The 27,422-nt window shown below is 48.2% G+C and overlaps 1 protein-coding gene across 2 annotated transcripts in view; it reads left to right on the top strand.

Annotated features, from left to right (window-relative positions):
• The window catches only part of USP7 (ubiquitin specific peptidase 7), a 162,538-nt gene that overhangs the window by 78,847 nt on the left and 56,269 nt on the right, over positions 1-27,422 (top strand). For both annotated transcript variants that reach the window (XM_075011292.1, XM_075011291.1), the window contains exon 7: positions 15,705-15,835. In XM_075011292.1, coding sequence (XP_074867393.1) covers positions 15,705-15,835 — 131 coding nt within the window. The remainder of the gene's footprint in view (positions 1-15,704; positions 15,836-27,422) is intronic.

Raw genomic sequence — 27,422 nt, 5'->3', positions numbered from 1 at the left:
CGATCCGGTCCCTGCCAATTCCTTCTCAACCGCCATCGGCTGCAGACGGAATCCGCTCCGTCTAAATCCAGAGACAGATAAGATAGTTGTTTTTACGTGTAGTTCGTTTGTTTTGTCGCTATTAAAAAAAAAAAAAAAAGGAGAGAGAGAGAGAGAGAGAATATTAGACAGCAGAGAGAAGAGGAACGAAGGAGAGAGGGGCGGGCAAGAAGGCTGTTAAGCCGCCTGCTGCCCTGAAGGCCGTGAATGTTATTTGGGGTTAGAAAGCACTGATTAGTGGCTAAGTACCCTATTAACAGTAAAGACTCACCGTGATGGCTTCTTCGGGGTTTAAGAAGCGTGAGTCATGCCACGAGGCTATGCCGGCCTCCGATGGGCTGCCTGGGAGAGTCGCACGTTACCCAGAAGTGTTCCCACTGCGCTAAGCTTACAGTCAGGGCCAGGAAAGACAGAGAGATGAGGCTCAAAATGATCTTGTTTGATAAGGCTCTCCAGCCTGAACCGCCGGAGAAGCCTCACGCAGAAGGGCCCTCTGGGTCGCATAAAAGGAAGGCAGCCTCTTTGACCGCCTCTGTGCAGAAGAGGAGGAAACTCTCCCCGGCTCGATCTTTGCCGGCGGGCCCAACGGGCAGGACGAGCGGAATGCAGAGCCCCCAGCCGTGAGCTCATGAAAGCGGCAGCGCAGCAGCGCACGTGGCAGAGGCCGAGCCTCCAATTACACAACAGATGGCACCAAAGGCGCCACGAGCGCCAGCTCGGCAAGCGCCGGAATCGGCGGCTTGGCTTCCGCAGCGCCGACGGCGCAGGGGCGCCTGGCACGGAGCCTATCAGCGCCGGAGGAAGCTACCCGCGCGGCGCCGACAACGGGGACGAGATCCCCGGCACGGGAGGTGGCGGCCCCCACCCCACAGGGGAGGGGCAAGGCAAAAGCAAACACTCGGCACCTTAGTCCATCTCCAGGCAGGGCCGCACTGCCCTTAACACCCAGCCCCCCGCCCGAGATACACACGCCGCACCTCCAGGCTGTAACTCCACCAGCTTATCTCGGGCCTCCCTCTCCGTTCCTCCAACCAATTTCGCCGTGGCTCGGGCCACCCACACCATTTTTGGGCATGGATCCCCTTGAGTACTATCACAAACCGGCTTCACCACTATCTATGTCGTCACGGAGGTCCCGCTCTCCCAGACATCATGGGTACACTCCCCGATCGTGGTCCAGGTCTCCATCACCGGCCCTTGCCCATGCTGCTATGGTCGTCCTCATCATGCTGAACACAGACACCGCAGGTCTAGATCCAGGGGCAGGTCCTCTCCTACTACTCATCAATACTCCCATGTACACTCTCGCTCTGGGACGGGAACACAGTTGTCCCAGGGGGAATTCGGTCCAGAATCCCAAGACTTCCCTTCACAGTCCTCCAGGGAGCAAGTATATCACCAAACTCGGGAGCCAGAGGATTTGGGGGAGGTTTACCCTAGCAGTTCCTCCTCATCCTCCCCAGATGAGGCCATGGCCCCCAGGGATGTCTCCCCTCCGGATGGCCTTAAACAATTCCAGGAGCTGTTCAAAAGAGTAGCTTTCACTCAGGACATTCAAATAGCAACCCAATTCTTTGGTGGTCGAATCGTCCCAGCAGAGGTCGAAGACGTCTCAGTACAAATCGGGGGGGTCGGATAAAGATGCTAAGAAGCTAGAGCTGTTTGGCGGGAAGGTCTATTCCTCCTCTACCCTATTATTGAGAATGGCAAATTACGCGGCATATCTATCAAACCATAATTTTGACAATTACTCTAGACTCACTCCCCTCATGGGATTCACTCCCGGAGGACAAGAAGCCAGTGTTAAAGGCGATTGTCCAAGAGGGCTATGCGGCGTCGCGGATGGGAGTCCAGATTGCCCTGGATGTGGCGGACACAGCGGCACGTTCAACAGCCGCAGCAGTGGTAATGCGTAGGGAATCCTGGCTCCAGACGACTGGTATCCTCAGAGACCTACAGGCGAAGATCGTGGATCTTCCCTTTGATAAGCAAAAGCTGTTTGCGGGCTCAACCGACTCAGTCCTCCACTCCAGCAAAGACTCGAGAGCCACACTTAGTACGTTGGGTATTTATACTCCCCCGTACAAGAAAAAGAAATTTTATCCTCAGCAAAGACGCTATGCTTACCAACCAGCACGCTCAATATCAGCGAGGCTACGACCAAGGGCGCCATCAATATCAGCAGCAGTACAGGACTCCCAGGCGACGTTCTCAACAAAGCCGTACACCCTCGGGACAGGCCCAGAGACAGCAAGTTTGAGGGGTATGTCGGGGGCTGCACTATCAATACCATCGCTCAATGCCATTCTCATCTCATGTTCCATCATTGCCTCAAACCGTTCCACTCCCAATGGCGAAAGATCACCACAGACAAATGGGTGCTAGAAATTATAGCCACGGGTTACACAATCCCTTTCCAGTCACTTCCACCGATGAAGCCTCCCGCCTGGCCTCATCTCAGGGACGCTGCCCACGAGGCGAGGCTGAAGCATGAGGTAGATCACCTCATGTTCATAGGGGCGGTGGAAAGAGTGCCGGAACAATTCCAAGGGAAAGGTTTTTATTCACGCTACTTCCTAACAGAGAGAAAACAGGAGGCTGGAGGCCGATTTTGGATCTACGGGGCCTCAACCGTTACTTGCGCAAGCAACACTTTCGGATGATCACAGTTGCCTCCATACTTACGGCACTGGACGATGGAGACTGGTTTGCAGCCCTCAACTTACAAGATGCTTGCTTTCATATAACAATCCACCCGGCACACAGGCGCTTCCTCTGCTTCACGGTCGGCGGGAAACATTTCCAGTACAGGGTTCTTCCGTTTGGCCTATCCTCGGCACCCAGAGTCTTTACCAAAACCCTGGCAGTGGTATCAGCCTACCTGCACAAACAGGGGATGTTTATTTTCCCATATCTGGACGACTGTCTACTGAAAGGGGCCTCAAAGGCAGAGGTCCTACGTATGATACGTGTCACCGCGAACACGTTTACTTCGCTGGGCCTAGTTATCAACCTCGCAAAGTCAAAGACCGAACCCACGCAAGATATAGAGTTCATAGGGGCACGCATAAACTCTATCACAGCAAGAGTATACTTGCCCAACACCCGCTTCCGCGCCATCAACTCCCTGGTGCAAGTCATGACGTACAGCCCCACGGTGCTGGTCCTAACATGTCTGCAACTGTTGGGGCACATCGCAGCAGCGACGTTTGTGGTACGGAATGCCAGGTTACACCTGAGAAGCCTGCAGCATTGGCTGGCGAGTGTTTACAAACCGGCATCCCACATTGTCCACAGGGTAGTGTCGCCCACCACAGAGGTGCGCAGATCCCTAGCATGGTGGGAAAACCCCGAGAATCCGCTAATGGGGGTGCCTTTCCACCAACCACAAATTTCTATTTTTCTTACTACCAACGCCTCCCACATAGGATGGGGAGCGCACATTGACAGCAAGGTGACGCAAGGGCTATGGTCCCCTGTGGAACAGACACTGCACGTAAACATACTGGAGCTCAGAGCAGTGTTCAACATGTGCAGACATTTTCGAGAATACCTGCATGGCAAAGTAGTCGGGATCAATACTGACAAGACCTCCACTATGTTCAACATCAATCAACAAGGAGGGGCACGATCCCGTGCGTTATCTGCGGAAGCAGTCCAATTGTGAAACTGGTGCATTGCCAACAACATAACGTTGAAAGCCTCGTACTTGCCGGGCGCCCACAACGTGAAGGCAGATCAGCTGAGCAGGCGCTTCACACTCACGCACGAATGGCAGATCCGCTCCGACCTGCTACGGCGCATATTTCGTACATGGGGGTTTCCCCAAGTCAATTTGTTTTCCACCCAGTACAACAAGAAGTGTCCCCAGTACTGTTCCAGAGCAGGAATAGGGCGGGGGTCCCTGGGGGACGCCTTCATGATCTCATGGAAGGGCCCTCTACTCTACGTGTTTCCCCCCACAACGCTTATCCACAAGGTTCTGCAGAAAGCCAGAAGGGAGAGAGCTCTTATGATACTCATAGTTCCAACTTGGGACCGGCAACAATGGTTTCCCTTGCTTCTACGCATGTCAGATCATCCACCACTCCCCCTACCGGTGGCGCCGGACTTAACTCATGCAGGCTCAGGGGTCCATAGTGCACCCGCACCCTCAGGGACTGCGCCTACAAGCATGGTTAATCCATGGCTCAGCGCCTTAGAGAGCACATGTGCTGAGGGAGATCAACAAGTCTTGGAGTGTAGCTGAAGGACCTCCACCAGGAGGACTTATGAACAGAAATGGACTCGATTTACAGCCTGGTGTTCCGCCAAACAGTTAGCTCCCCTTGACGTTCCTGTAACCATAATACTAGAATACCTATTGGACCTCAAACGAGACGGACTTTCTCTATCCTCGCTAAAGGTCCACCTCGCTGCTCTAGCAGCTTTTTGGCATACAGAGGAAGGGCCCACTGTATTCGCCCACCCTATCGTCACAAGGTTCTTGAAGGGGCTGGTAAACCTGTACCCCCCTCGAAAACCGCTTCCGCCGTCGTGGCGTTTGGACTTGGTGCTCAGCACGCTATCGGGACCATCCTTCGAACCATAGCCACGGTACCCCTCCGACTCCTTACAATGAAAACAACCTTCCTCCTTGCGATTACGTCAGCCCGCAGGGTGAGCGAGCTCGCAGCAGTGATGGCAATGCTGCTGTGCACAGTATTCTCAAAGGAGGCGGTAACCTTACGGTTACACCCAGCCTTCGTTCCAAAAGTTTCCTCGGAGTTCCATCTTATCAAACCAATAGTTTTACCCTCGTTTTACCCAAAGCCTCACAGCTCCAGCAAGGAGGTGCACCTACATCTCTTAGACGTGAGAAGGGCGTTGGCCTTTTACATAGACAGAACTAAGTCCTTCCGGAAAACGGACAGGCTTCTGGTGTCTCTCGCTCCCAGGTCAAAAGGGGAAGGCCTCTCTTCACAGAGAATTTCAAAGCACATTGTGTGCTGTATAAAAATATGCTACAAGCTTCGAAAGACCCCTTTGCTGGCCCCACCTAGGGCTCACTCCACCAGGGCGGTGGTGGTGTCAACAGCCTTCTTCAAGGGCATCGCGTTAAAAGACATCTGTAGAGCGTCGACCTGGTCATCCTACGACACCTTCGCCAAGCATTATGCCCTGCATCGGGTATTCAAGGAGGATACCCGTCTGTCGACAGCAGTCCTCTCTGGGGCAAGCTGCACATGAATCAATTACCCATCTCCTTATTTGGGTTACTGCTGGGTAGTCACTATTGTGGAGCACCCACGGGGACCACTTGAAGAAGAAAGAGAAGTTACTCACCTGTAGTAACGATGGTTCTTCGAGATGTGTCCCCGTGGGTGCTCCACCACCCACCCATCCTCTCCGCTTCGGATCTCTGTCTGGTGTTTTTCAGGAACATCCGAGGCGGTTGGTCAAGGAACTGGCAGGGACCGGACCGCGCACGTGGCCGGGGGCGCACAGGGGAGCGGCGCGCGTCGGCGCATGCGCGATCCAATGGAGACTGCTAGAAGAATTCCGATCTGCGGCGCCGGGCAAGCCCGACACCTATTGTGGAGCACCCACGGGGACACATCTTGAAGAACCATCGTTACTACAGGTGAGTAACTGCTCTTTTTCTGGCCATGGACAGAAGACATTAGAGGGAAATACTGATCAATATAATTCAAGCTTCATCTTGCCAGCACTGGTTATGCATGCTTATGAGCATGCCATTTTACCCTTGACAGTACTCCCATACATACTATAATTGGAGCTCCCCTGCCCCATGTTTCATCTCTGCTTCTAGCTAGTAGATTCAGTCATCCACCTAGAACATGCAGTAAATTTTTCAAACTTTGCACTGATTCTTGCAATCATTCCTTAGACCAATGTTTGTAATTTCAGTCTAAATTGTTTGTGTTTCTCAGTTTGTTCCTTTCTGATCTGGCTCTCCTGTGAATTTTCCTTTTCCTTATCATCATGCAATGTGTTTTGTTACTCAGTAGTAACTTTGCCTGACGTATTGCAAAATTGAGGTGTATCCTCCCCGCTTCTTTTCATAGTGTTTGCTTTTCTTCTTTCATAAGCAAAGGATTTAAACTTTTCTTCAACTTTATCTTGCTTGTACAAGTTTTTCTTGTTCTTTGTATGTGTTCAGCAAAGTGCCAGATTATTTGCCTCTCAGACTTTGTCCCTATGTGTCTTTACTATTCTTTTGCATTCATTCCTAGAATGGCAATACCTCAGGTGTTAAATTGGAAATTGTGGTTTTTGCCAAATATAATAGTTTATATCTTGATCTTAATACAAGTTTTTCACATTTCTGGGTGGAATGGGCATTTCAGTAAGATGATTTATGAGGGAGGAAGATATTAGAAAATTCAGACTGAGCTTTTGAGTTATTTATCCTAGATTACTCAAGCAGAGGGGAAAAGCAAGGAAAGTGTATAAATTAAACATCACTTGGTGTAACATACAATAGAATCATTTGTTGTTTTCAGTAGCATTGTAGCTATGTTGGTCTCAGAATGTTAGTGTGACAAGGTGTTGAGAGAAACTTTCAAGCTACAAAGAGTTCAAGTCAGCTGTGTGTAGCTGAAGAAGAGCTCTATGTAAGTGGAAGGCTCGTCTTTTTTCACCAACGAAAGTTGGTCAAATATAAGATCTCTTACGTGTTTTATGTGCTTAATAGAAACATTTAGTGTTTAACAAAGTGTATTCCAATGTATTTAGTCAATAGCAGTTTGAATTTCCTTCAGATTTATCAATCAGTATAATGACTGAATAAAAAGAAGTCAGTGCTTTGCATAGTAGTAGGCATCCTTCAGTCTGCACAGACTATGGATCGCGCCCTTTAAAGTTTCAATTTAAGACTTCATTTACAGCGTCTATTGTGACTATAAAGACGCACACGAGAGTGACCGTCCTTGCTGCATCTCTTGCAGATGTAGTGGGTGTCTGGCAAGTCCTTACTGTGCTTTCTGTGCGCTCGCTTCTCCTCTGCTAGCTGTCTGATCTTCAACTCGCCCTTCTGAAGGCCCTCGTGTAACCCCGGCCTCCGTCTGCCGCGGTCGTCTGCTAGTTCTTCCCAGTTGTCCAGCTCGATGTCTACCTCTCTGAGGTCTCTCTTGCAGACATCTTTGTAACGCAACTGGGGGCATCCGGGGGGTCTTTTGCCAGAGGCTAGCTCACCATACATGATGTGTTTTGGAATCCTTCCATCATTCATCCTGTGGACGTGGCCAAGCCAGCGGAGCCGGCGCTGCCTGAGGAGGGTGTGCATGGTTGGGATTCCAGCTTGCTCGAGGACGGCTGTGTTGTTAACTCTGTCCTTCCATGATATTCCAAGGATGCGCCTGAGGCAGCGCAAGTGGAAGACGTTCAGCCTCTTTTCCTGGCAGGCATACAGGGTCCAAGTCTCGCTGCCATAAAGGAGGGTGCTGAGGATGCAGGCTCTGTAGACTTGCATTTTGGTATGAGTGTACAGCTCGTTGTTATTCCACACTCTCTTGCTGAGTCTGGACAGAGTTGTGGCCGCTTTTCCGGTCCTCCTATTTAGCTCAGTGTCCAACGACAGGGTGTCAGTGATGGTGGACCCAAGGTAAACGAACTCGTGGACAACCTCTAACGTATAGTTGTCAATGCTGATTGATGGGGATTCAGCAACATCTTGACCAAGTACATTTGTCTTCTTTAGGCTGATGGTAAGCCCAAAGTCCTTGCACGCTTTGGAGAACCGATCCAGCAGTTTTTGAAGCTGGTCTTCTGTGTGAGACACTACAGCAGCATCATCTGCGAACAGCATGTCTCTGATGAGGACTTCTCGCACCTTAGTCTTAGCTCTCAGCCTTGCAAGGTTAAACAGTTTCCCATCAGATCTTGTGTGCAGCAAGATGCCCTCTGTTGAAGATCCAAAGGCATGCTTCAGGAGGAGTGCGAAGAAGATCCCGAACAGTGTCAGAGCAAGCACGCATCCTTGTTTGACGCCGCTCCCGATTCTGAAAGCATCCGATAATGCGCCGTCATATTGGATGGTTCCTCTCATGTTTTCGTGGAACGACTGGATCATCTTGAGTAACCGCGGAGGACAGCCTATCTTGTGGAGCAGTTTGAACAGACCATCCCTGCTGACAAGTCAAAAGCCTTGGTCAAGTTGATGAAGGCTATGTAGAGTGGCTTTCTCTGCTCCCTGCACTTCTCCTGCAGCTGCCTTAGAGAGAAGACCATGTCAACGGTAGACCGCTCTGCACGGAATCTGCACTGCGATTCGGGGTACACCCTCTCAGCAGTCTTCTGGAGTCTGCCATAGGTGCATCTTAAAATATAACATGAAATTAATATACAGAGTTTGATTTTTTTTCCGGGGGGCTGGACACACAATTTCTGTTGATTTTTGGGGCACTTAGCACTATTGAAAATCACAACAATCATCTTTTTGTTTTGGGGCCTCTTACCTGTGATTTTGACTTGTCAGGGAGATGCACATTTTCAGTTGTAAGTGTGGTATTTTCACACGTATGTTTGCATAAGATGGGAAGAGTTGTTAGGACTTCGAAGTATGGAATTAAAATTCATAAGGACTGTGACAAATTGGAGAATTGATTGGAAATCAATACAGGAATATTTAATAATGGCAAATGTCGAGTATTACACTCAAGAAGGAAAAAAAAATTCAGGAGCACAAATACAAGTAGCTGGCTAGCCAGTAGTACTGCAGAAGATAATTTGGGGCTATAGTGAATCACAAATTGAATACAATTGAACAATGTAATGTAGTTGTAAAAAAGCTAGTGTCATTGTGGGGCGTAAACAGGATTGTTTTATGTATGGCACAAGATGTAACTGTCCCAGTTTAATCTCACCAGTTTTCTATATATGCTTTGTGACAAAGAGGCTTTCATGGTCATTAAAAAGTGTAGTAATCACTGCTAAATAATATTATGAGCCTGTAAGATGTAAAACTCAAGATCTGTGGATCTGTTTCTTTTTCTACGTTCACCCAGTGTAGATTGACTTATAACAAGGAGACAGATTGTGTGGACTGAACCTACGTGGGCTGAGCTCTCTCTTATCCCAACATTAAATTGAAAAATAATTTCTGCTGTTGAAAATGGAGGGAGAATTCTGGCTACTTATGTAGGGTGACCATCCGACCCATTGTTACCAGGACAGTCCCTTATTTAAACAGTCTCACAGGTGTCCTGACTTTTTTAAAAAAATGTGTAAATTATCCTGTATTTTGTGTGGCTTCTGTTACCCGGTGTCTTGGGGCTGCAGCTCCTACTGCAGGGGAGCTCCTCTGTGGGGGAGTTGCACCATTTCCCAGCAACCAATGGCAGCAGCCCCCATTGCCTGTGAGCTCTGCCATGGGGCAGCTGCCTTGTTTCCTGACACCACACACCTATGGGAGGCAGTTCCCACTGTGGAGAAGCTCCTGTGTGAGGTGGCTGCCCGTTCCGTGGCGCAGCAACCCCTGCAGCCAGAGACTCCTGCCACAGGGAAACTGACGCATTCCCTGCCTCCCCCCACTGGGTGGCTGTGAAACCCTTATTCTCAGCACCCCCCTACCAAGAGGTTGCAGAGCTCCCATCCTCCGCTCACCCTTGTCGGGAGGCTATGGAGCCCCCATCCCTGGTGCCTCACTGTGGGGCAGCTGCCCCCACCGCAGTGGAGGCCTGATGTGGAAAGCAGCCCCCAATCCCTGGAGGCCATTGTCCAGTATTTACCATAGGGCAAAGTGGTCACCCTGTACTTAAAAGTAAATAGGAATTTGGTCAGGACAGCAGGATTAACACTCCTAGAACGTGTCTTTGTGGCTGAGTAAGGAGGGCTGAGAGTCACTGCCCAGAACTTTCTCTCCCTCTGAGATCACTTTATGAATGTATAAATACCTAGCTTGATACTCTTGCAGAAAATTTTACATGCAATGACCTGGGCATACATTAATCTTTAGTTACACTGGTGTTAACTACTGTTGAGGTTGGAGCACAGCCATTCTCAAAGTACATGTTTTCAGAGTTTTATAAAGAAAACTGAATTACTGAATTGGTGGAAGTAATTGAATGCAAAATTTGTTGAAGTGTTGTTACTGATTTTTGTTTGCACTAGCAGTTTTGGAAAAAATATTTTCTTCATTTGGGCAAGTTAATTCAGATTTGAGAAATTAGCTAAGAATAAGGAACACAGAATAACAAGTCATCTTGTTTAAAGTATCTAAGTAATGTTTACAATGCTGGGGTGAGACCCTGCCGAATACTGATAATTTGTGGTTTACTGCACAAGGATACCAATAATCTCTCTCTACCAAGAAGATCCTTATTTACCTTGGTTTCGCTACGATATGGAGGTTAAGCAGTGACTTGTCCTCATCCATACACTCAGAGCATGTAAATCAGAACTGGAAGAGGGCAATGATAGGGTGGGATCATCATGCATATTTATACCATGGCCTGCTTGTGCCCAATTTTTTATGTGCAATATCATTTGTTGTATCCAACACAATAAGACTTGGTTTTCCACAGTCTAATAAATTCACTGTCTAGAAGTTTTCCAGACTTTAGAAATATTTTCCTGTATTAATTTGTATCTGATTACTTCAATTATTCTGTCACTACCCTCTTCATTGTACCATGTTAAATTCATGGTCTGACTAAATATGTGTATTGTTTCTGTGTATATGAGGACAGTTATTGGACTCCTCACCATAGCTGTTGCCTATCCAGATCTTCTAGTCTTCTTAATTGATCCCTCAACTAGTTGTGTTGTTCTTTTCTTGACTCCCTTCATTTTGTCTTTATCAATCTAATCTATTCAAGTTGTTTAATCTGGTGCCAATCACCACTATATTACCTCCATTCTACATGTGTGGAGCTGAGGCACAGGATAGATTAAGTGACTTACCTGAGACTGCTCAGGAATTCTGTGGGAGAACCAGAAAACAAACCAGACTTTCTCAGTCCTGGTTCAGGGCCTTCATCACAAGGCCATACACTAGGGGTAGGCAGTAATTTTTGAAGGGGAACCACTCCAAGATTTTGCTAAGTGGTCAAGAGTCGCACTTTGCTATAGAGGGGTGCAGGATCTGGGATGGAGGTTGGGTGTAGAAGGGAGTTGTGGGAAGGGACCGAGGTGCAAGAAAGGCTGTGGAGTCATAGAGGGAGGTTGGGTGAAGGAGGGATTTGTGAATCTGGGGCTGGGGGTTGGAAAACAAGGTCTGGGAGTGGATGTAAGTACAGGAGAGGATTCTGTCCTGAGGAGGAGTTAGAGGAGGAAGAGCAGGGTCTGCGAGGGAATTGTGGGGTGGGGTGGGGTGGGGGGGTGCAGAAGGTTTGGGTGGTGACCTGTGGCAGGAAGTTGAGGGAAGGAAGGTGCTGGGGTGCCATAGGCAGGCTTGGGCTCAGAGGCACTTACCTTATCAGCTCCCAGAGAGCAGCTCTGCAAGACCCTCAAGTTGCAGATTGAGAGGTGTAGGTTGGATATCAGGAAAAACTTTCACCAGGAGGGTGGTGAAGCACTGGAGTGCATTACCTAGAGATGTGGTGGAATCTCCATCTCTAGAGATTTTTAAGTCCCGGCTTGACAAAGTTGTGGGTGGGATGATTTAGTTGGGGTTGATCCTGCTTTGGGCAGGGGGCTGGATTTGATGACCTCCTGAGGTCCCTTACAGCCCTAGGATTCTATGACCCTGAGGCAGGCTTCCTTCCTGATGGAGCCCCAGATGCCTGCTCCATATGGCTTTGTGCTGCAGATGCTTAGGGGAGGAGGGGAGGTTTTGCGTGCTTGGTCTTCCACTTTCTCCAGCACAGTCTCTCACTTCCTGTTGGCTGGAAGTTGGCATTAGGATCTGAGAGAATTTACTGGGGGCCAGGTGCAGTGCACAAAGCCTTCCCCTCTCCCTGGGGTGTGGAGCAGAGGAGGACAGGGATCAGGAAGCTACGCTAAAGCAGAGTAGGGCCGCTCTGTGCCTGAGAGTCCTAGTGGGACAGCTTGGCAGGCTAGATAGGGCCAGAGGGAGTATCTTGCCCACCCTTTTTATTGTGCTGCCACAAAGTGAATGCAGTTGTTAGGTTGCTTCTTGAGTGAAGTTTCTTCGTTTTTTCTCCCCAGAATTGCTTTTTTTGGTGGCCTGATCCTATTACAAGTCCTTGTCTCATTTGCTTATTTGCATAATGCTATCTCATTTGCCTCATTCTCCCTTAACATTACTGCTTCCTAAATTTGTCTGCCCTATTAAATGTCAGTATATGGGAGTTACATTTCTTTTAGTACTTCACAATTTTTAAACTGAATCTCATTGCCTGCTCATATTTCCTAATCCCTTTTTGTTCCATTCTATATTTCTCTGTTGTTTTTGCCCCACCAAGTTTAATCAGTGTAGTTAATTAGCTGTTGTTCACTCCTTCTTCCAGGTGATTAATGATGATAAATAATAATGGATCTATTACTACTCCCCAAAGCCTCCTTTGATATGCCTCCATGTACACATACTGTTTTGCTGTGGCCCTTTCTACTGTCACATAGTTTTCAATCATATAAAACCAAATTAGAGGAAAATGTCATTTTTCAAAAAATTTATAGTATTGTACAATATGCACTCATCCCTCATTTAACGAGTACTTATGAGTACTCGCTAAAATGAGAGATCCTTATACTTACCATGGTTCACTATGCGAGTGAACTTCTGCTGCTCATACAAGCCAGCCACTGGGTCCCTGGCTAGGGTGCAGGGAGACCCGCAGCTGGAGCTGAACTGGCCATGGGGTTTCTGGCTGGGGCATGGGGAGATCCGCAGCTGGAGCTGAGCCAGCCACATGGTCCCTGGCTGGGGTGCAGGGAGACCTGCAGCCCCGCAGCTGGCTCACCTCCAGCCATGGGGTCCCTGGCCTAGGAGATCTGCAGCCCTGCAGCTGGCTCACCTCCAATTGTGGGGTCCCTGGCCAAGGAGACCTGCAGCCCCGCAGCTGTCTCAGCTCCAGCCACAGGGTACCTGGCTAGGGGGCAGGGAGAGCCTCAGCCCTGCCCAGCCCAATCCCAACACTCCCCCTGCGGCAACTCCCTGCGCACCCCCCACCCAGTCCCAACATTCCCCCAGCCGACAGTTCCCTGCACAACCCCCACAGACCGCTCCCAACACCCACCCCATCCTGTTCCAAACCCCGCAGCCCTCTCCCCCCCAGGACCTCTGCTGCAGCCTGGAGGAACAAGCCGCTGCCACCTCTACAGGTCTAAAGGAGCCACCTGCAGGTTTTAACCCTCTCTCCCGCTCATGGCCCCCAAACTGCCCCCAGCCTTTAACTCCTTCCAACCCTCCTCTTCTCCCCACCCACCCCCGGTTCCCTTACTTTTCAAAAGCAGCACTGCAGCTTGCTCTCCTTCACTGTGTTTGGAGCATTAGGAACCAATCTGACACTTTTATATGTATTTTAACGGTAATTTAATGTCCCTCTGATGAGTTTTCGCCTGCGAGCAGAAAATTGGGAGCCAGTTGTGCTCGTATAGCTAGGGTTGAGTGTATGTCAGATTCTGCTGTGATGATTGCATGGAAGTTCTGTCCATAGTGTGTTCTTTGAAGTACTTGTTTAAAATGGCCAGTTAGAATAGTTTTATAGTGAGCGTAGTCAGCTGATTTTCTTTATCTACCTTGCTTTGGAGAACCACAAATATGGGTAGAATCATAGAATGCTAGAATTGGAAGGGGCCTCAAGAGGTGATCAAGTCCAGTCCCCTGCCCCCATGGCAGGACTAACACCATCTGTATCAGTTTTTCTCAGCCAGGCATGTGTGTACCCTGGGAGGTGCACTGAAATCTTTCAGGGAGAACAGCAGCTCATCTAGATATTTGCCTAGTTTTCCATCAAGCTCCATTAAAGCTTTAGTTAAATCAGTACAGTCGAAAAGTTGATTCAGACAATGACTGGTGACAATGACATGTGCCTTACACTGAAATATAAATACATATTTCTGTTCCAATTCATTTATTTGATAAGATGGTAGAAAGTCAAGACTTCCAGCAGAAGTCTTCTATGATATTTCTGCATGTTTTTGTAAGTATTTAGTTTTTAAGGGAGGTGCAACCCGGAGGTATGCAAACCAACTCTGACTCCTGAAAATGGTACAGTAGTCTGGAAAGGTTGAATGGCACATGTTTTGAGACCTCAGATTACATTAGGGCCATGTTTCTCAACCAGGGGTACGCATACCCTTTGGGGAATGTGAGAGAAGTTTGAAGGTACTTACCATATTTTTTAAAGGGGTACTTTTTTTTTCTTAAATAAAGTTGAGATACACTGATCTGTATCATCCCTGCTAGATATTTTACCTAACCTGTTCTCAGGTATCTCAATGATGGAGATTCTAGAACCACCATTGGCAATTTATTCCAGTAATTAACCACCCTGACAGGAAATTATAAATCTTTAATGCAATTTAACCTTCTTGTCCTATCATCAGTGACTACGGAGAATAATTTTTCTCCCTCCTCCTTGTAATACCATTTTAGGTACTTGATAATTGCTATCATGTCCCCTCTCAGCCTTCTCTTTTCTAAACTAGACAAACCCAATTATTTTAATCTTCTCTCATTGGTCATAATTTCGAGACTGTTAAACATTTTAGTTGCTCTTTTCTGGACCTTTTCCAATTTTTCCGCATCCTTCCTAAAATGTGGGGCCCAGAACTGGACACATTTCTCCAGTTGAGGCCTAATCAGTGCAGAGTAGAGCAGAGAAATGACTTCTTGTGTGTTGCTCACAACGTTCCTGTTAATGCATCCCAGAATCATGTTTGATTTTTTTTGTACGAGTGTCACACTGTTGACTCATACTCAGCTTGTGGTCCACTATGATCCTAGATCCCTTTTTGCAGTACTCCTTCCTAGGGAGTCAGTTCCCATATTTTATGTGCAAAACGGATTGTTCCTTACTAAGTGGAGTAATTTGTTTTTCTCATTACTGAACTTGGTCCTATTTGCCTTGGACCATTTGTCCAGTTTGTCCAAATTTTTTTTGAATTCTGACCTTATCCTCTAAAGCACTTGCAACCCCTCCCAGGTTGGTATAAATTGTAAATGTGATAAGTGTACACTCTATGCCATTATCTGTATAATTTATGAAGGTGTTGAACAGAACTGACTCCAAAACTGACGATACAGAACCCCGAGCCTGACTGTAAACAACAAATAACCATTATCCAACCAGTTATACGCCCACCTGGTAGTAGGCCCTTCTAGGTTGCATTTCTCTAGTTTACTGATAAGAAGGTCATGTGATATGTATCAAATGCTTTAGTGAAGTCTGGATATACCACATCAATCATTTCCCCTTTATCCTCAAGGCTTGTTATCCTATCAAAAAAAAGCTATCAGGTTGGCTTGGCGTGATTTGTTCCTGACAAATCCATGCTGACTGTTACCTATCACCTTATCATCTTCCAGATGTTTGCAGATGGATTCCTTAATTATTTGTTCCATTATCCTTAATTATTCCTTAATTATTTGCTTCATAATAGTCTTCAGAATAAACCACTATAGCTTTGTGTTTCGCTATTCTGCTGTGTTAATTGAGTAGGTCTGTGAAACAGGCCTGAGTAGGAACAAGTGATGAATTGAACAGTGAGCAATAAGTACATTTCCTTAAATACTAATTGAACTATATATTTTGTAGGCTGTATACATGATGCCAACAGAAGGAGATGACTCATCCAAAAGTGTTCCTTTAGCATTGCAGCGAGTATTTTATGAACTTCAGCACAGCGACAAACCAGTAGGAACTAAAAAGCTAACAAAGTCTTTTGGGTAAGTGTCAGAAATTATAATATATTTTAGAATGTAGCAAAGTTCTTAATAAAACTTTCCCACATTTCTGTTTAAAAATTGTGTTGTTTTGCAAAAAGAGAAATTAATGCTAGCTGAGAGAAGCATTGATGACACCCTGTGGTTATTTTTTTCTAATACAACTTTTTTTAACATTTCTTAGTTTACCAATTAAATGTAATGTTATGTAGTAATCAGATATTTACAGACATGTAATCAATCATTCTCTATTTCATTTGTGTTTACCTTAACTAGTGGCTAAAGCCCAGGACATAGAGGCAAGAAATCCATTTTCAGATGTTAGATATGCCATATTTCCCATGTGGCCTTGGCAAGTCACTTTAACTATTTGTGTCTTGGTTAACTTCATTTTTAAATTAATCTTTGTAAAATTCTTTGAGATTTTCAGGTAGAAGGGCATAGAAATATATGGTAGTATATTATTCTGAAATAGTTAAAACTACAACTTGTCCCATGTTTCCTCCGAAGTAAAACTCTTTAAAAAGTTGTGAGATTTTAAGGTGAATTTCAAAACTGGACAGTTTGACTCCACCCTGCATCCATCTGTTTTACGTTGTGTGTCAATGGGAGCAGAGTTAAACCAACACAGAATACTTTCAAAATCCCAATATTGATGTCTGTCCTTTGATAAATGTCTGGATGTGCAGCCAGAAGAAGGATCTGTAAAAGTGATTCTTCTACGAGTGTCCCCGTGGGTGCTCCACAATAGGTGTTGGGCTCGCCCCGGTGCCACAGATCGGAAACTTTCCAGCAGTTTCTCCCAGACCGCGCATGCGCCGGTGCGCACCGCTCCCTTGCGCGTCCCCAGCCACGTGCGTGATCCGGTCCCCGCCAGTTCCTTCTCAACCGCCATCGGCTGCAGACAGAATCCACTCAGGCTACGGCCAGAGTCAGCTTAATTAGAGGTTTTTTTTAGTGTAAACTGTTGATTTTTTTCTTGCAAAAAAAAAAAAAAGGAGAAAAAGAAGAAAGGACAAAAAATATATATATAAAGATTTAGAAAAGAGAGAGAGGAGCGGAGAAGACGCGGGGACGTGAAGGCCAGTAGGCCTCCGGCCGCGGCGGGCTGCGGTCCGCGAAAGGGGAACAGGCACAGATCTAGTGCCAAGTACCCTATTAACAACTCAAAGACTCACCACGATGTCCTCTTCAGGATTCAAAAAGTGTGAGTCCTGCCGTGAGTCCTGCTGTGAAGCTATGCCGGCCTCCAATGGGCATAGTCAATGCATTAGGTGCCTGGGGGAATCACACGTTACCCAGAAGTGTTCCCATTGTGCAAAGCTCACAGCCAGGGCCAGAAAAGACAGAGAAATGCGGCTGAAAATGCTGTTGTTTGATAAGGCCCTCCAGCCCGATGTGACGGAGAGGCCTCAATCGGAGGGACCCCCGGTCTCCATAAAAGGAAGGTGGCTTCCCTCACTCCCTTGGTGCAGAAACAGAGGAAGCTCTCTCCAGCCCGATCCCTGCCGGCCGTCACAGCGAGTGGGACGGGCGTAGCACACAGCCCCCAGCCACAGATACAAACAAGCGGCAGTGCAGCAGCGCACGTGGCAGAGGCTGAGCCTCCGATTACTAAACAGCCAGCACACGCTGCTCCCAGAGCGGCGGCCAGGCAAGCGCCGGAACCGGCGGCACCACCACAAGCGGCACCGACCCCCGCGGCGCCAGCGGTGCAGGGCCAACAGGCACGCAGCCTGCAGGCACCGGAGGACGTTATCCGCGCGGCACTGCAGCTGAGTGTGGCGCTGACAGCAGGGCCGAGATCCCCGGCACGGGAGGGGTAAGGCAAGAGCAAAAACCCGGCACCGCAGCCCTTCTCCGGACAGGGCTGCAATGCTACTCTCAACAAGCCCTCCCCTTATGCTGCACACGCCACCCAGAAGACATGGGTCTCCTCCAGCCTACCCAGAGCCTCCTTCTCCGTTCCTCCAACCAGCATCACCATGGCTTGGGCCACCTTCGCCTTTTCTGGGATTGGATCCCTTGGAGTACTATCACAAACCAGTTTCACCACTGTCTGAATCATCTGGGAGATCTCACTCTCCCAGACACGGGGGGTACGCACCCCGAGAGTGGTCCAGCTCTCCATCCCAGGAACCGTGCCCGTGCTGCCATGGTCACTCTTACCATGCTGGGCACAGACACCCCAGGCATACACCTAGGGGCAGGTCCCCCCCCAACCATCCAATACCCCCGCGGACACTCTCGGATGGGGACGGAAACACAGTTGTCTCAACGGGAGTTGATTTTGGAACCCCGAGACTTTCCTTCCCAAGCCTCTAGCGAGCGGGTGTACCATCGACCGCAAGAACCTGAGAGTTCGAGGGAGGCTTACCCTAGTGGTTCCTCCTTGTCCTCCCCCGACGAGGCTACGGCCCCTGGGGACGTTGCTCCACCGGACGACCTCAAACAGTTTCAGGAGCTGTTTAAAAGGGTGGCTTTCACGCAAGGCATCCAAACAGCAGAGGTACAGGAGAAGCATCACAAACTCCTCAAAAATCTGAGACCCCCGGCTTCATCCAAAATCGCTATCCCGCTTGACGAAGCCATCATGGAGTCAGCCACTACCATATGGCAGACCCCGGCTTCCGCTCCACCTACAAACAAGAGAGCGGATAAGAAATACTTCATCCCAGCGAAGGGCATGGAGTTCCTTTTTAGTCACCCACAACCAAATTCATTGGTGGTAGAATCGTCTCAGCAGAGATCAAAGACTTCCCAGTACAAAGAGGGGGGTACGGACAGAGATGCCAAGAAGCTAGAGCTGTTCGGCAGAAAGGTATACTCCTTCTCCACCCTGCTGTTGAGAATGGCAGATTATGCAGCACATCTAGTAAACCATAATTTCGACAATTACTCCAGGCTTACTTCTCTCATGGATTCGCTTCCGGAAGATAAGAAGCCGGTGCTGAAGGTGATTGTGCAAGAGGGCTATGCAGCTTCGAGGACAGGAGTCCAGATCGCCCTGGATGTGGCAGACACGGCGGCACGCTCAACGGCTACAGCAGTGGTCATGCGCAGGGAATCCTGGCTTCAGACATCGGGTATCCCAAGGGATCTGCAGGCGAAGATTGTTGATCTCCCCTTTGACATGCAGAAGTTGTTTGCAGATTCAACCGATTCGGTCCTTCACTCCAGTAAGGACTCAAGAGCTACACTCAGAACCCTGGGTATTTATACCCGTCCATACAGGAAGAAAAAGTATTACCCTCAACAAAGACGATACCCATACCAACCACAGCGTGCTCAGTACCAACGGGGCTACGACCAAGGGCGACATCAACAGCAGCAACAGCATAGAACTCCTCGGCGACGTTCCCAACAAAGCCGTGCGTCCTCAGGGCAGGCCCAAAGGCAACAAGTTTGACGGGCAGGTCGAGGGCTGCACTGTCACTACCATCGCGCAATGCCATCCCCAGCTAATGTTCCATCATCGCCTCCAACCGTTCCACCCCCAATGGCAAAAGATCACTACAGACAAATGGGTACTGGAGATCATACCCACGGGTTACGCAATCCCCTTCCAGTCGCTCCCACCGCTGAAACCTCCGCCCAGGCCCCACCTCAGGGATGCTTCCCACGAGGTGAGACTCAAACAGGAAGTGGACCACCTTATGTTCATAGGGGCGGTGGAAAGAGTGCCAAAGCGATTCCAGGGGAAAGGTTTTTATTCACGATACTTCCTCACAGAGAAGAAAACAGGAGGCTGGAGGCCCATCTTAGATCTTCGGGGCCTCAACCGGTACTTGCGCAAACGACGTTTTCAGATGATCACAGTCGCCTCTATACTCACGACACTGGACGATGGAGATTGGTTTGCAGCCCTCGACTTACAAGATGCGTATTTTCATATAACGATCCACCCGGCACACAGACGCTTTCTCCGTTTTATGGTCGGCAAGGAGAATTTCCAATACAAGGTTCTTTCGTTTGGCCTCTCCTCGGCCCCCAGAGTCTTAACCAAAACCCTGGCAGTGGTGTCAGCCTACGTGCACAGACAAGGGGTATTTATATTCCCATATCTGGACGACTGCCTACTGAAAGGGGCCTCGAAGGCAGAGGTACTACGCATGATACGCGTAACAGCAGACACGTTTTCTTCGCTGGGCCTAGTCATCAACCTCGCGAAGTCCAAGACCGACCCCACGCAAGACATAGAGTTCATAGGGGCACATATAACTCTATTACAGCAAGGGTCCATCTACCCGATGCCCGCTTTCACGCCATCAGTTCGCTGGTGCAAGTCATTACATACAACCCCACGGTGCCGGTCTTAATGTACTTGCAGCTGCTAGGCCACATGGCAGCAGCAACGTTTGTGGTGCAGAACGCCAGATTGCATATGCGCAGCCTGCAACATTGGCTGGCGAGCGTCTACAAGCCGGCATCCCGCACTGTCCGCAGGGTGGTGTTGCCCACGACAGAGGTGCGCAGATCCCTGCAGTGGCGGGTAAACCCCAAGAACATGCTGACAGGGGGTACCCTTTCACCAACCACAAATCTCTATTTTTCTTACTACAGACGCTTCCCACATAGGATGGGGAGCTCACATCGACGACAAAGTGACGCAAGGACTATGGTCCCCTACGGAACAGTCACTGCACATAAATATACTGGAGCTCAGAGCAGTGTTCAACGCCTGCAAACACTTTCGAGACCACGTACAAGGCAAAGTAGTCGGAATCAATACAGACAATACCTCCACCATGTTTTATATAAATCGACAAGGAGGAGCTCGATCCCGTGCCCTATGTGCGGAAGCAGTCCGGCTGTGGAACTGGTGCATCGCCAACAATATAACGTTGAAAGCCTCGTATTTGCCGGGCGCTCACAACGTGAAAGCAGACCAGCTGAGCAGGCGCTTTGCACTCACGCACGAATGGCAGATCCGTTCCGATCTGCTACGACCGATCTTTCACACATGGGGGTTTCCTCAGATAGATCTGTTTGCCACTCAGCACAACAAGAAGTGCCCCCAGTACTGCTCCAGGGCAGGATTGGGGCGGGGGTCCCTGGGGGACGCATTCATGATTTCATGGAAGGGCCCCCTACTTTACGCGTTTCCCCCCACAGTGCTCATCCACAAGGTCTTGCAGAAAGCCAGAAGGCAGAGAGCCCGCATGATTCTAGTAGTCTCAATGTGGGATCGACAGCAATGGTTCCCCTTGCTTCTGCGCATGTCGGACTGCCCACCGCTCCCCCTTCTGGTGGCGCCAGACCTACTCACTCAGGCCCAGGGGTCCATAGTGCACCCACACTCTCAAGGCCTGCACCTACAAGCATGGCTAATCCATGGCTCAGCTCCCTAGAGATCCCATGTACGGAGGGAGTACAGCAAGTCCTGGAGAGTAGCCGAAGGACCTCCACCAGGAAGACCTACAAGCAGAAATGGACTCGATTCACTGCATGGTGTTCTGCCAAGCCATTAGCTCCCCTTGATGTTCCTATACCTGTAATACTAGAATACTTACTGGACCTCAAGAGGGGCGGGCTTTCCCTATCCTCGCTAAAGGTCCACCTCGTCGCTATATCTGCTTTTCAGCATGAAGAGGAGGGGCCCACGGTATTTGCCCATCCTATCGTTACCAGGTTCCTCAAAGGGCTGGTAAACCTGTACCCCCCTCAGAAACCACTTCCACCATCGTGGAACTTGGACCTGGTGCTCAGCGTGCTAACGGGCCCACCTTTTGAACCCTTAGCCACAGTTCCCCTACGTCTCCTTACAATAAAAACAACCTTCCTCCTTGCAATCACGTCAGCTTGCAGGGTGAGCGAGCTCTCAGCAGTTATGGCAACGCTGCCCTGCACAGTATTCTCAAAGGAGGCGGTAACCTTACGGCTGCACCCGGCCTTTGTTCCAAAAGTTTCTTCAGAGTTACACCTTAATGAACCACTAGTTTTACCCTTGTTTTACCCGAAGCCTCCCAGCTCCGGCAAGGAGGCACACCTACATCTCCTGGACATGAGGAGGGCGTTGGCCTTCTACATAGACAGAACTAAGTCCTTCCAGAAAACGGACAGGCTTCTGGTTTCTCTCGCTCCCAGGTCAAAAGGGGAAGGCCTCTCTTCACAGAGAATCTCGAAGCACATTGTGTCCTGTATAAAAATGTGCTATGAACTTCGAAAGACTCCTTTGCTGGCCCTGCCTAGGGCTCACTCCACCAGGGCGGTGGCGGCATCAACAGCCTTTTTTCAAGGGCATCGCGTTAAAAGACATCTGTAGAACAGCGACCTGGTCATCCTATGACACCTTCGCCAAGCATTATGCTCTGCACCGGGTGTTCGAAGAGGATACCCGTCTGTCAACTGCAGTCCTTTCAGGGGCAAGCTGCACATAAACTGATTACCCACCTCCTTACTTGGGTTACTGCTGGGTAGTCACCTATTGTGGGGCACCCACGGGGACACTTGTAGAAGAAAGAGAAGTTACTCACCGTAGTAGCGATGGTTCTTCGAGATGTGTCCCTGTGGGTGCTCCACCACCCGCCCATCCTCCCCGCTTCGGATCTCTGTTTAGTGTTTTTCAGGAGCATCCAAGGCGGTTGGTCAAGGAACTGGCGGGGACCGGATTGCGCACGTGGCCAGGGACACGCAAGGGAGCGGCGTGCGCCGGCGCATGCGCGGTCTGGGAGAAACTGCTGGAAAGTTTCTGATTTGCGGCGCCGGGGCGAGCCCGACACCTATTGTGGAGCACCCACGGGGACACATCTCAAAGAACCATCGTTACTACGGTGAGTAACTTCTCTTTTTTTTTCAAAGAACACTTAATTAATTCTCGTTTATTTTTTTGCAACTGTTCTCTGTGTCCAAATGCTAACCAATTTTAAATCAAGAGAAAGTAGAGTAATATGTAGCTATTAAGTGACAAGAGCGCTGATAATTTAAGACAAACACCAGACATTTACTTTTGTAAAAGACACTTGAGTGGAACACCTGATGGAGTGTTTTGTTTGTGGGGTTTTGTTTGTTTGTTTGTTAAACAAAACTGGAACATTTTTCGGGTCTGTCTGGTCTTGAAAGTGGAATTATTGAAGATGCCAGTTTCAGATCCTTTATCTGACTATGTATTTATACCAGGGATAGTTTATTTAAATTAAGGTGATTTAAATCATTGATTGAAATCAGATTTCCACCTGATACTTCATATTTCTTGAAACACTAGTGCAAATCTCATCACTTAAAATATGTTCATTTACAACTCAGTACAGCATTTTATGACATGTATGAGGGCATACTTTGTGTTATATTTTTTAGATAACTTGATTTCTGTAACAAATAACAAGCAGTCCTGTAGCACCTTAAAGACTAAGAAGTTTATTAGGTAATGAGCCTTTGTGGGTAAGACCCACTCCAGATTATTGAAGTATTTCAGGAAATGGTACACAATACTCATTACCTCTGTCAAGCCGCAGATGTAGTGGCAGTACATTTAGGAATGGGAAGAACTAAATCACACACTTAGGTACAACAGCGCTTATATTTTATTAAATTAAACTTCTTAAAATATTAGGTAAATGTTGAGCATTTGCAGTTGCAACAGTTTCCTCGCCTCCACCCCCCACTCCCAGTGCCATGAACATTTCAGTGTTCTCTGTCTCTTCCTTCGCCATGCCTAAGACCACCCTTTTTGGAGCAACCACATCGTGCTCACAGCCATACCTATCACAGGTCCCCCTCGCCTCCGCTGTCCTCAAGACTTTCTTACCTACTTTATTCCCATCACCACCATGGACACAGGAGGTATTCTGTTTCTCACTCTTCATCCCCGCACGCTGATCTATGCTGCTGTTCCCATACTCACTAATACAGGAACCATCATCAGCGATACTGCTAATGCAGCAGGTCTAGAGATATCTCTCCCAAGTCAAGATAGAAGTATAGGTGCTCAGCTACCCCTCCACCATCACTTTCACAGCCATCTCCACCACAAGCCCAATCCAAAATTGCCATCCTATTGAAACTGATGGAAGACCAACCAGGGGAAGTAGAGGAACAAACGGAAACCTACCACACAAAGTCTCCTCTTCATCCCCTGATGGATTGGTTATCCCGGGTGCATCTTACCCTCCGGACAACTTGAGACAATTGCAGGAGCTATTTAAAAGAGCGGCTCAAGGTCAAGATATTCAAATTGCTAAAATCCTGGAGAAGCAGCATAAACTTTTAAAGAACTTGGGACCCCCAACATCATCCAAGATTGCAGTTCCATTGGATGATGCAATAACAGAGGCATTAAACTACATTTGGCAGATTCCCACTTCCATTCTGGCCAATAATAAGAGGTCGGATAAAAAGTACTTTGTACCACCAAGGGTATGGCATTCCTTTTTAACCATACCCTACCGAACTTGCTGGTAGTAAAATCATCCCAGCACAGATCCAAAGTACCACATTATAAATCCGCTGTCTCTTACAAAAGTGCTAAAAGGCTGAATTTGTTCAGGAGAAAGGTTTATGCTTTACTGTTGTGCGTGGTGAATTTTGCAGCATACTTGTCTAATCATAATTTTGATAACAAAATGAAGTTAATAACACTCATGGACTACTTATAAGATTCTAAGAAGCCTGTCCTCAAGGGGATTGTTCAAGACGGTTATGCAGCGTCTTGGACAGGAGTACAAATAGCCTTGGATGTCGCTCATATTGCTGCATGTTTCATGGCAACAGCTGTGGTCATGAGGCAAGTATCCTGGCTGCAAACTTTGGGGGGTACCTTAGGAGTTACAGACTAAGGTTGAAGACCTGCTATTTGATAAGAGCAAATTGTTCACCGAAACTATGGACGCTGTTGTACATTTGAGCAAAGACTCTCGAACAACACTCAGAACCCTAGGCAAGTATACCCTGCTTTACAAAAGAAAAATATACTATCCATATCAGAGGCAATGCAACAACCCGTATCTGTGACAGCCCTACAAGCAGAGGGGTTATGATCAATCTCGACAACCTCGTAGGCCATCCAGAAGACATAACTGGCAGCAGCGTAATCCATCCATGCAAACTCCAAGGCAGCAACTTGGACTACTCCGTTGAGGTCTGTGTCACCATCTTCGCTGTCCGGTGTGAACCACCAACCCAACATTTTTTTCCACCATCAGCTTCACCCCTTTTACCACCAGTGGTCCAAAATCACCATGGACAAGTGGTTACTGGAAATAATTTCAGCAGGTCATGCCATTCCATTCCAAGCCATTTTGCCCGCTACTCCCACCACCCTGCCCCTCCTCAGGGACCCCTCTCACGAGACACTATTGAGGCAAGAGGTCAACCACCTCATTATAACTGGAGCAGTTTAGCAGGTACCTCATGAATTCCGAGGGAAGGGATTCTATTCCCGCCGTTTCCTTCCGGAGAAGAAGACAGGTGGATGGGGACCCCTTCTGGACCTAGGGGCATCAAATCATTACCTACGCAAGTAGCGCTTCAAGATGATTAGTATTGCTTCCATCTTGGCAATGGTTACTGTTGCCTTACCATCTGATGTATTACCATCTCTAAAGGTACACTTAATGGACATCTTGGCTTTTAGACCTGAGACAGAAGGGACATTGGTATTCACACATCACAGCGTGTTTTCTAAAAAGTCTTGCCAACCTGTATCCCTCTTGCAAACTTATATCACTGCCTTGCTGTCTAGACTTAGTTCTAGATACCATATCTAGGCCACTGTTCAAACCTTTAGTGACTACTCCATTATATCTTCTCACCTTAAAAACGGTGTTGCTTCTGGCTATCACATCCGCTCATCAAGTTAGCAAGCTGGCTGCCTTGATGGCTACTCCTCTATATACAATATTCAACGAGAAGGAAGTGATACTTGTGTTGCACCCTGCCTTCTCCCAAATGTCTCATCCGAGTTCCACTTGAAGGAGCCGATCAGACTTCCATCTTTTGACCCAAGACCACATACTTCCAGTAGGGAGACAAGACTTCATTCCCTGGATGTGAGAAGAGCTTTGGTGTTTCACCTAGGAAGAACAAAGCCCTTTGTAAAAAAACAAACGATTACCGTCCCTTGCATAGAGATCTAAACGCGAAGTGCTGTCATTGCTGAGACTTTCAAACATTATCACCTCATGTATAATTGTGTTATTCTTTCCGAAAGACAGCATTACCCTGTCCCACCTAAAGCTCACTCTGCTAGGGCAATGGCAGCATCCACAGCTTCCTTCAAAGGCATTTCCTTAAAGGACATTTCCCGAGCAGTGATATGGTCGTCCTACGGTACATTTGCCAAGCACTATGCCATGCATTGCCAAATTGCTAAAGACACGCTTCTTTCAACAGTTGTACTTCCTGTGGCAAATGACATTTAGCTCCGGTACCCTCCTCCATGTTTCTGCGGGGCCCTGCTATGTACTTGCCTGATGTGGAGCACCCACGGGGACCACTCAAAGAAGAAAGAGAAGTTACTCACCTGGATAGTAACAATGATTCTTCGAGATGTGTCTCTGTGGGTGCTCCACTACCTGTCGTTCCTCCCTGCTTCAGAGTTTGTTCTAATGTCTTTCAGATTTGTATTTCAAGGTGGCTTTGAGGAACTGTCTCAGACCAGATTGCGCATGTGAATAGAAGGGCCCGGCACGCTCCTGTGCATGCGCAATCTGAACAGTAAATGCTTTGCAAATCTCCAGTCTGCAGCACACTGGGGCCAGCCCGACACCTGATGGGGACACATCTTGAAGAACCATCATTACAACCCAGGTAAGTAACTTCTATTTTTTTAGTTGCCATCATGTCAGTCAGAAGGGTTGAGGAGCTTGCCACTGTTATGGCTGAACCTCCTTATACAGTGTTCCTCATTCTAAGTTTCTTCCTAAGGTTCCCTCTCCATTTTCATATCAATGAACCTATCCACTTAACTGCATTCTTCCTGAAGCCACACTCTGACGCTGCACTTGCGGTGTGACACACTGGACATTTGTTGGGCATTGGCCTTCTACATCGATCACATGAAGGCTTGGCGCAGGTCTCCTAGGTTCTTCCTGTCATTTGTGGAGCGATCCAAGGGCCTGTCCAATTCATCTTAACAACTGTCCAAGTGGATCTCCGTCTGTATTCACACATGCCACGCACTTCACCAAAAAGAGATTCCATGGAAAAGAGCTTCCAGGTCTGCGTCTTCCACTACTGCCTGCCTCAAGAATGTGCCCCGTACAGACATAAAGGCCGCGACGTGGTCTTCCAGCAACACATTTGCACAGCACTATGCTCTTTCATCTTCCATTGCTTCTTCCATTCAAGTCGGTCAAGCAGTTCTGTCAACTGTCGTCATTACTGGGTTCCAAACCCACCTCCAAAGTGTGACTTGTTCTTTATAGTCACCCAGAGTGGAGCACCCACAGGGACACTATTTGAAGAAGTTACTCACCTGGTGCAGTAACAATGGTTCTTTGACATGTTTGTCCCCGTGGGTGCTCCACTTTCCACCCTTCTTCCTCCGCTTTGGAGTGTCCTGCTCTATTTGCTAGGGTAGGCAAGGAATGGAGGGCCTCATACCAAATGTGCTAGATAGCATGAAGAGGCACTACTGCGCATTCGTGGTGCA

Source organism: Carettochelys insculpta, chromosome 16 (genome assembly GCF_033958435.1).
Source record: "Carettochelys insculpta isolate YL-2023 chromosome 16, ASM3395843v1, whole genome shotgun sequence".
Taxonomy (NCBI): domain Eukaryota; kingdom Metazoa; phylum Chordata; order Testudines; family Carettochelyidae; genus Carettochelys; species Carettochelys insculpta.
Note: the sequence above shows the minus strand (reverse complement) of the source record. Positions and strands in the feature narration are given on the sequence as shown.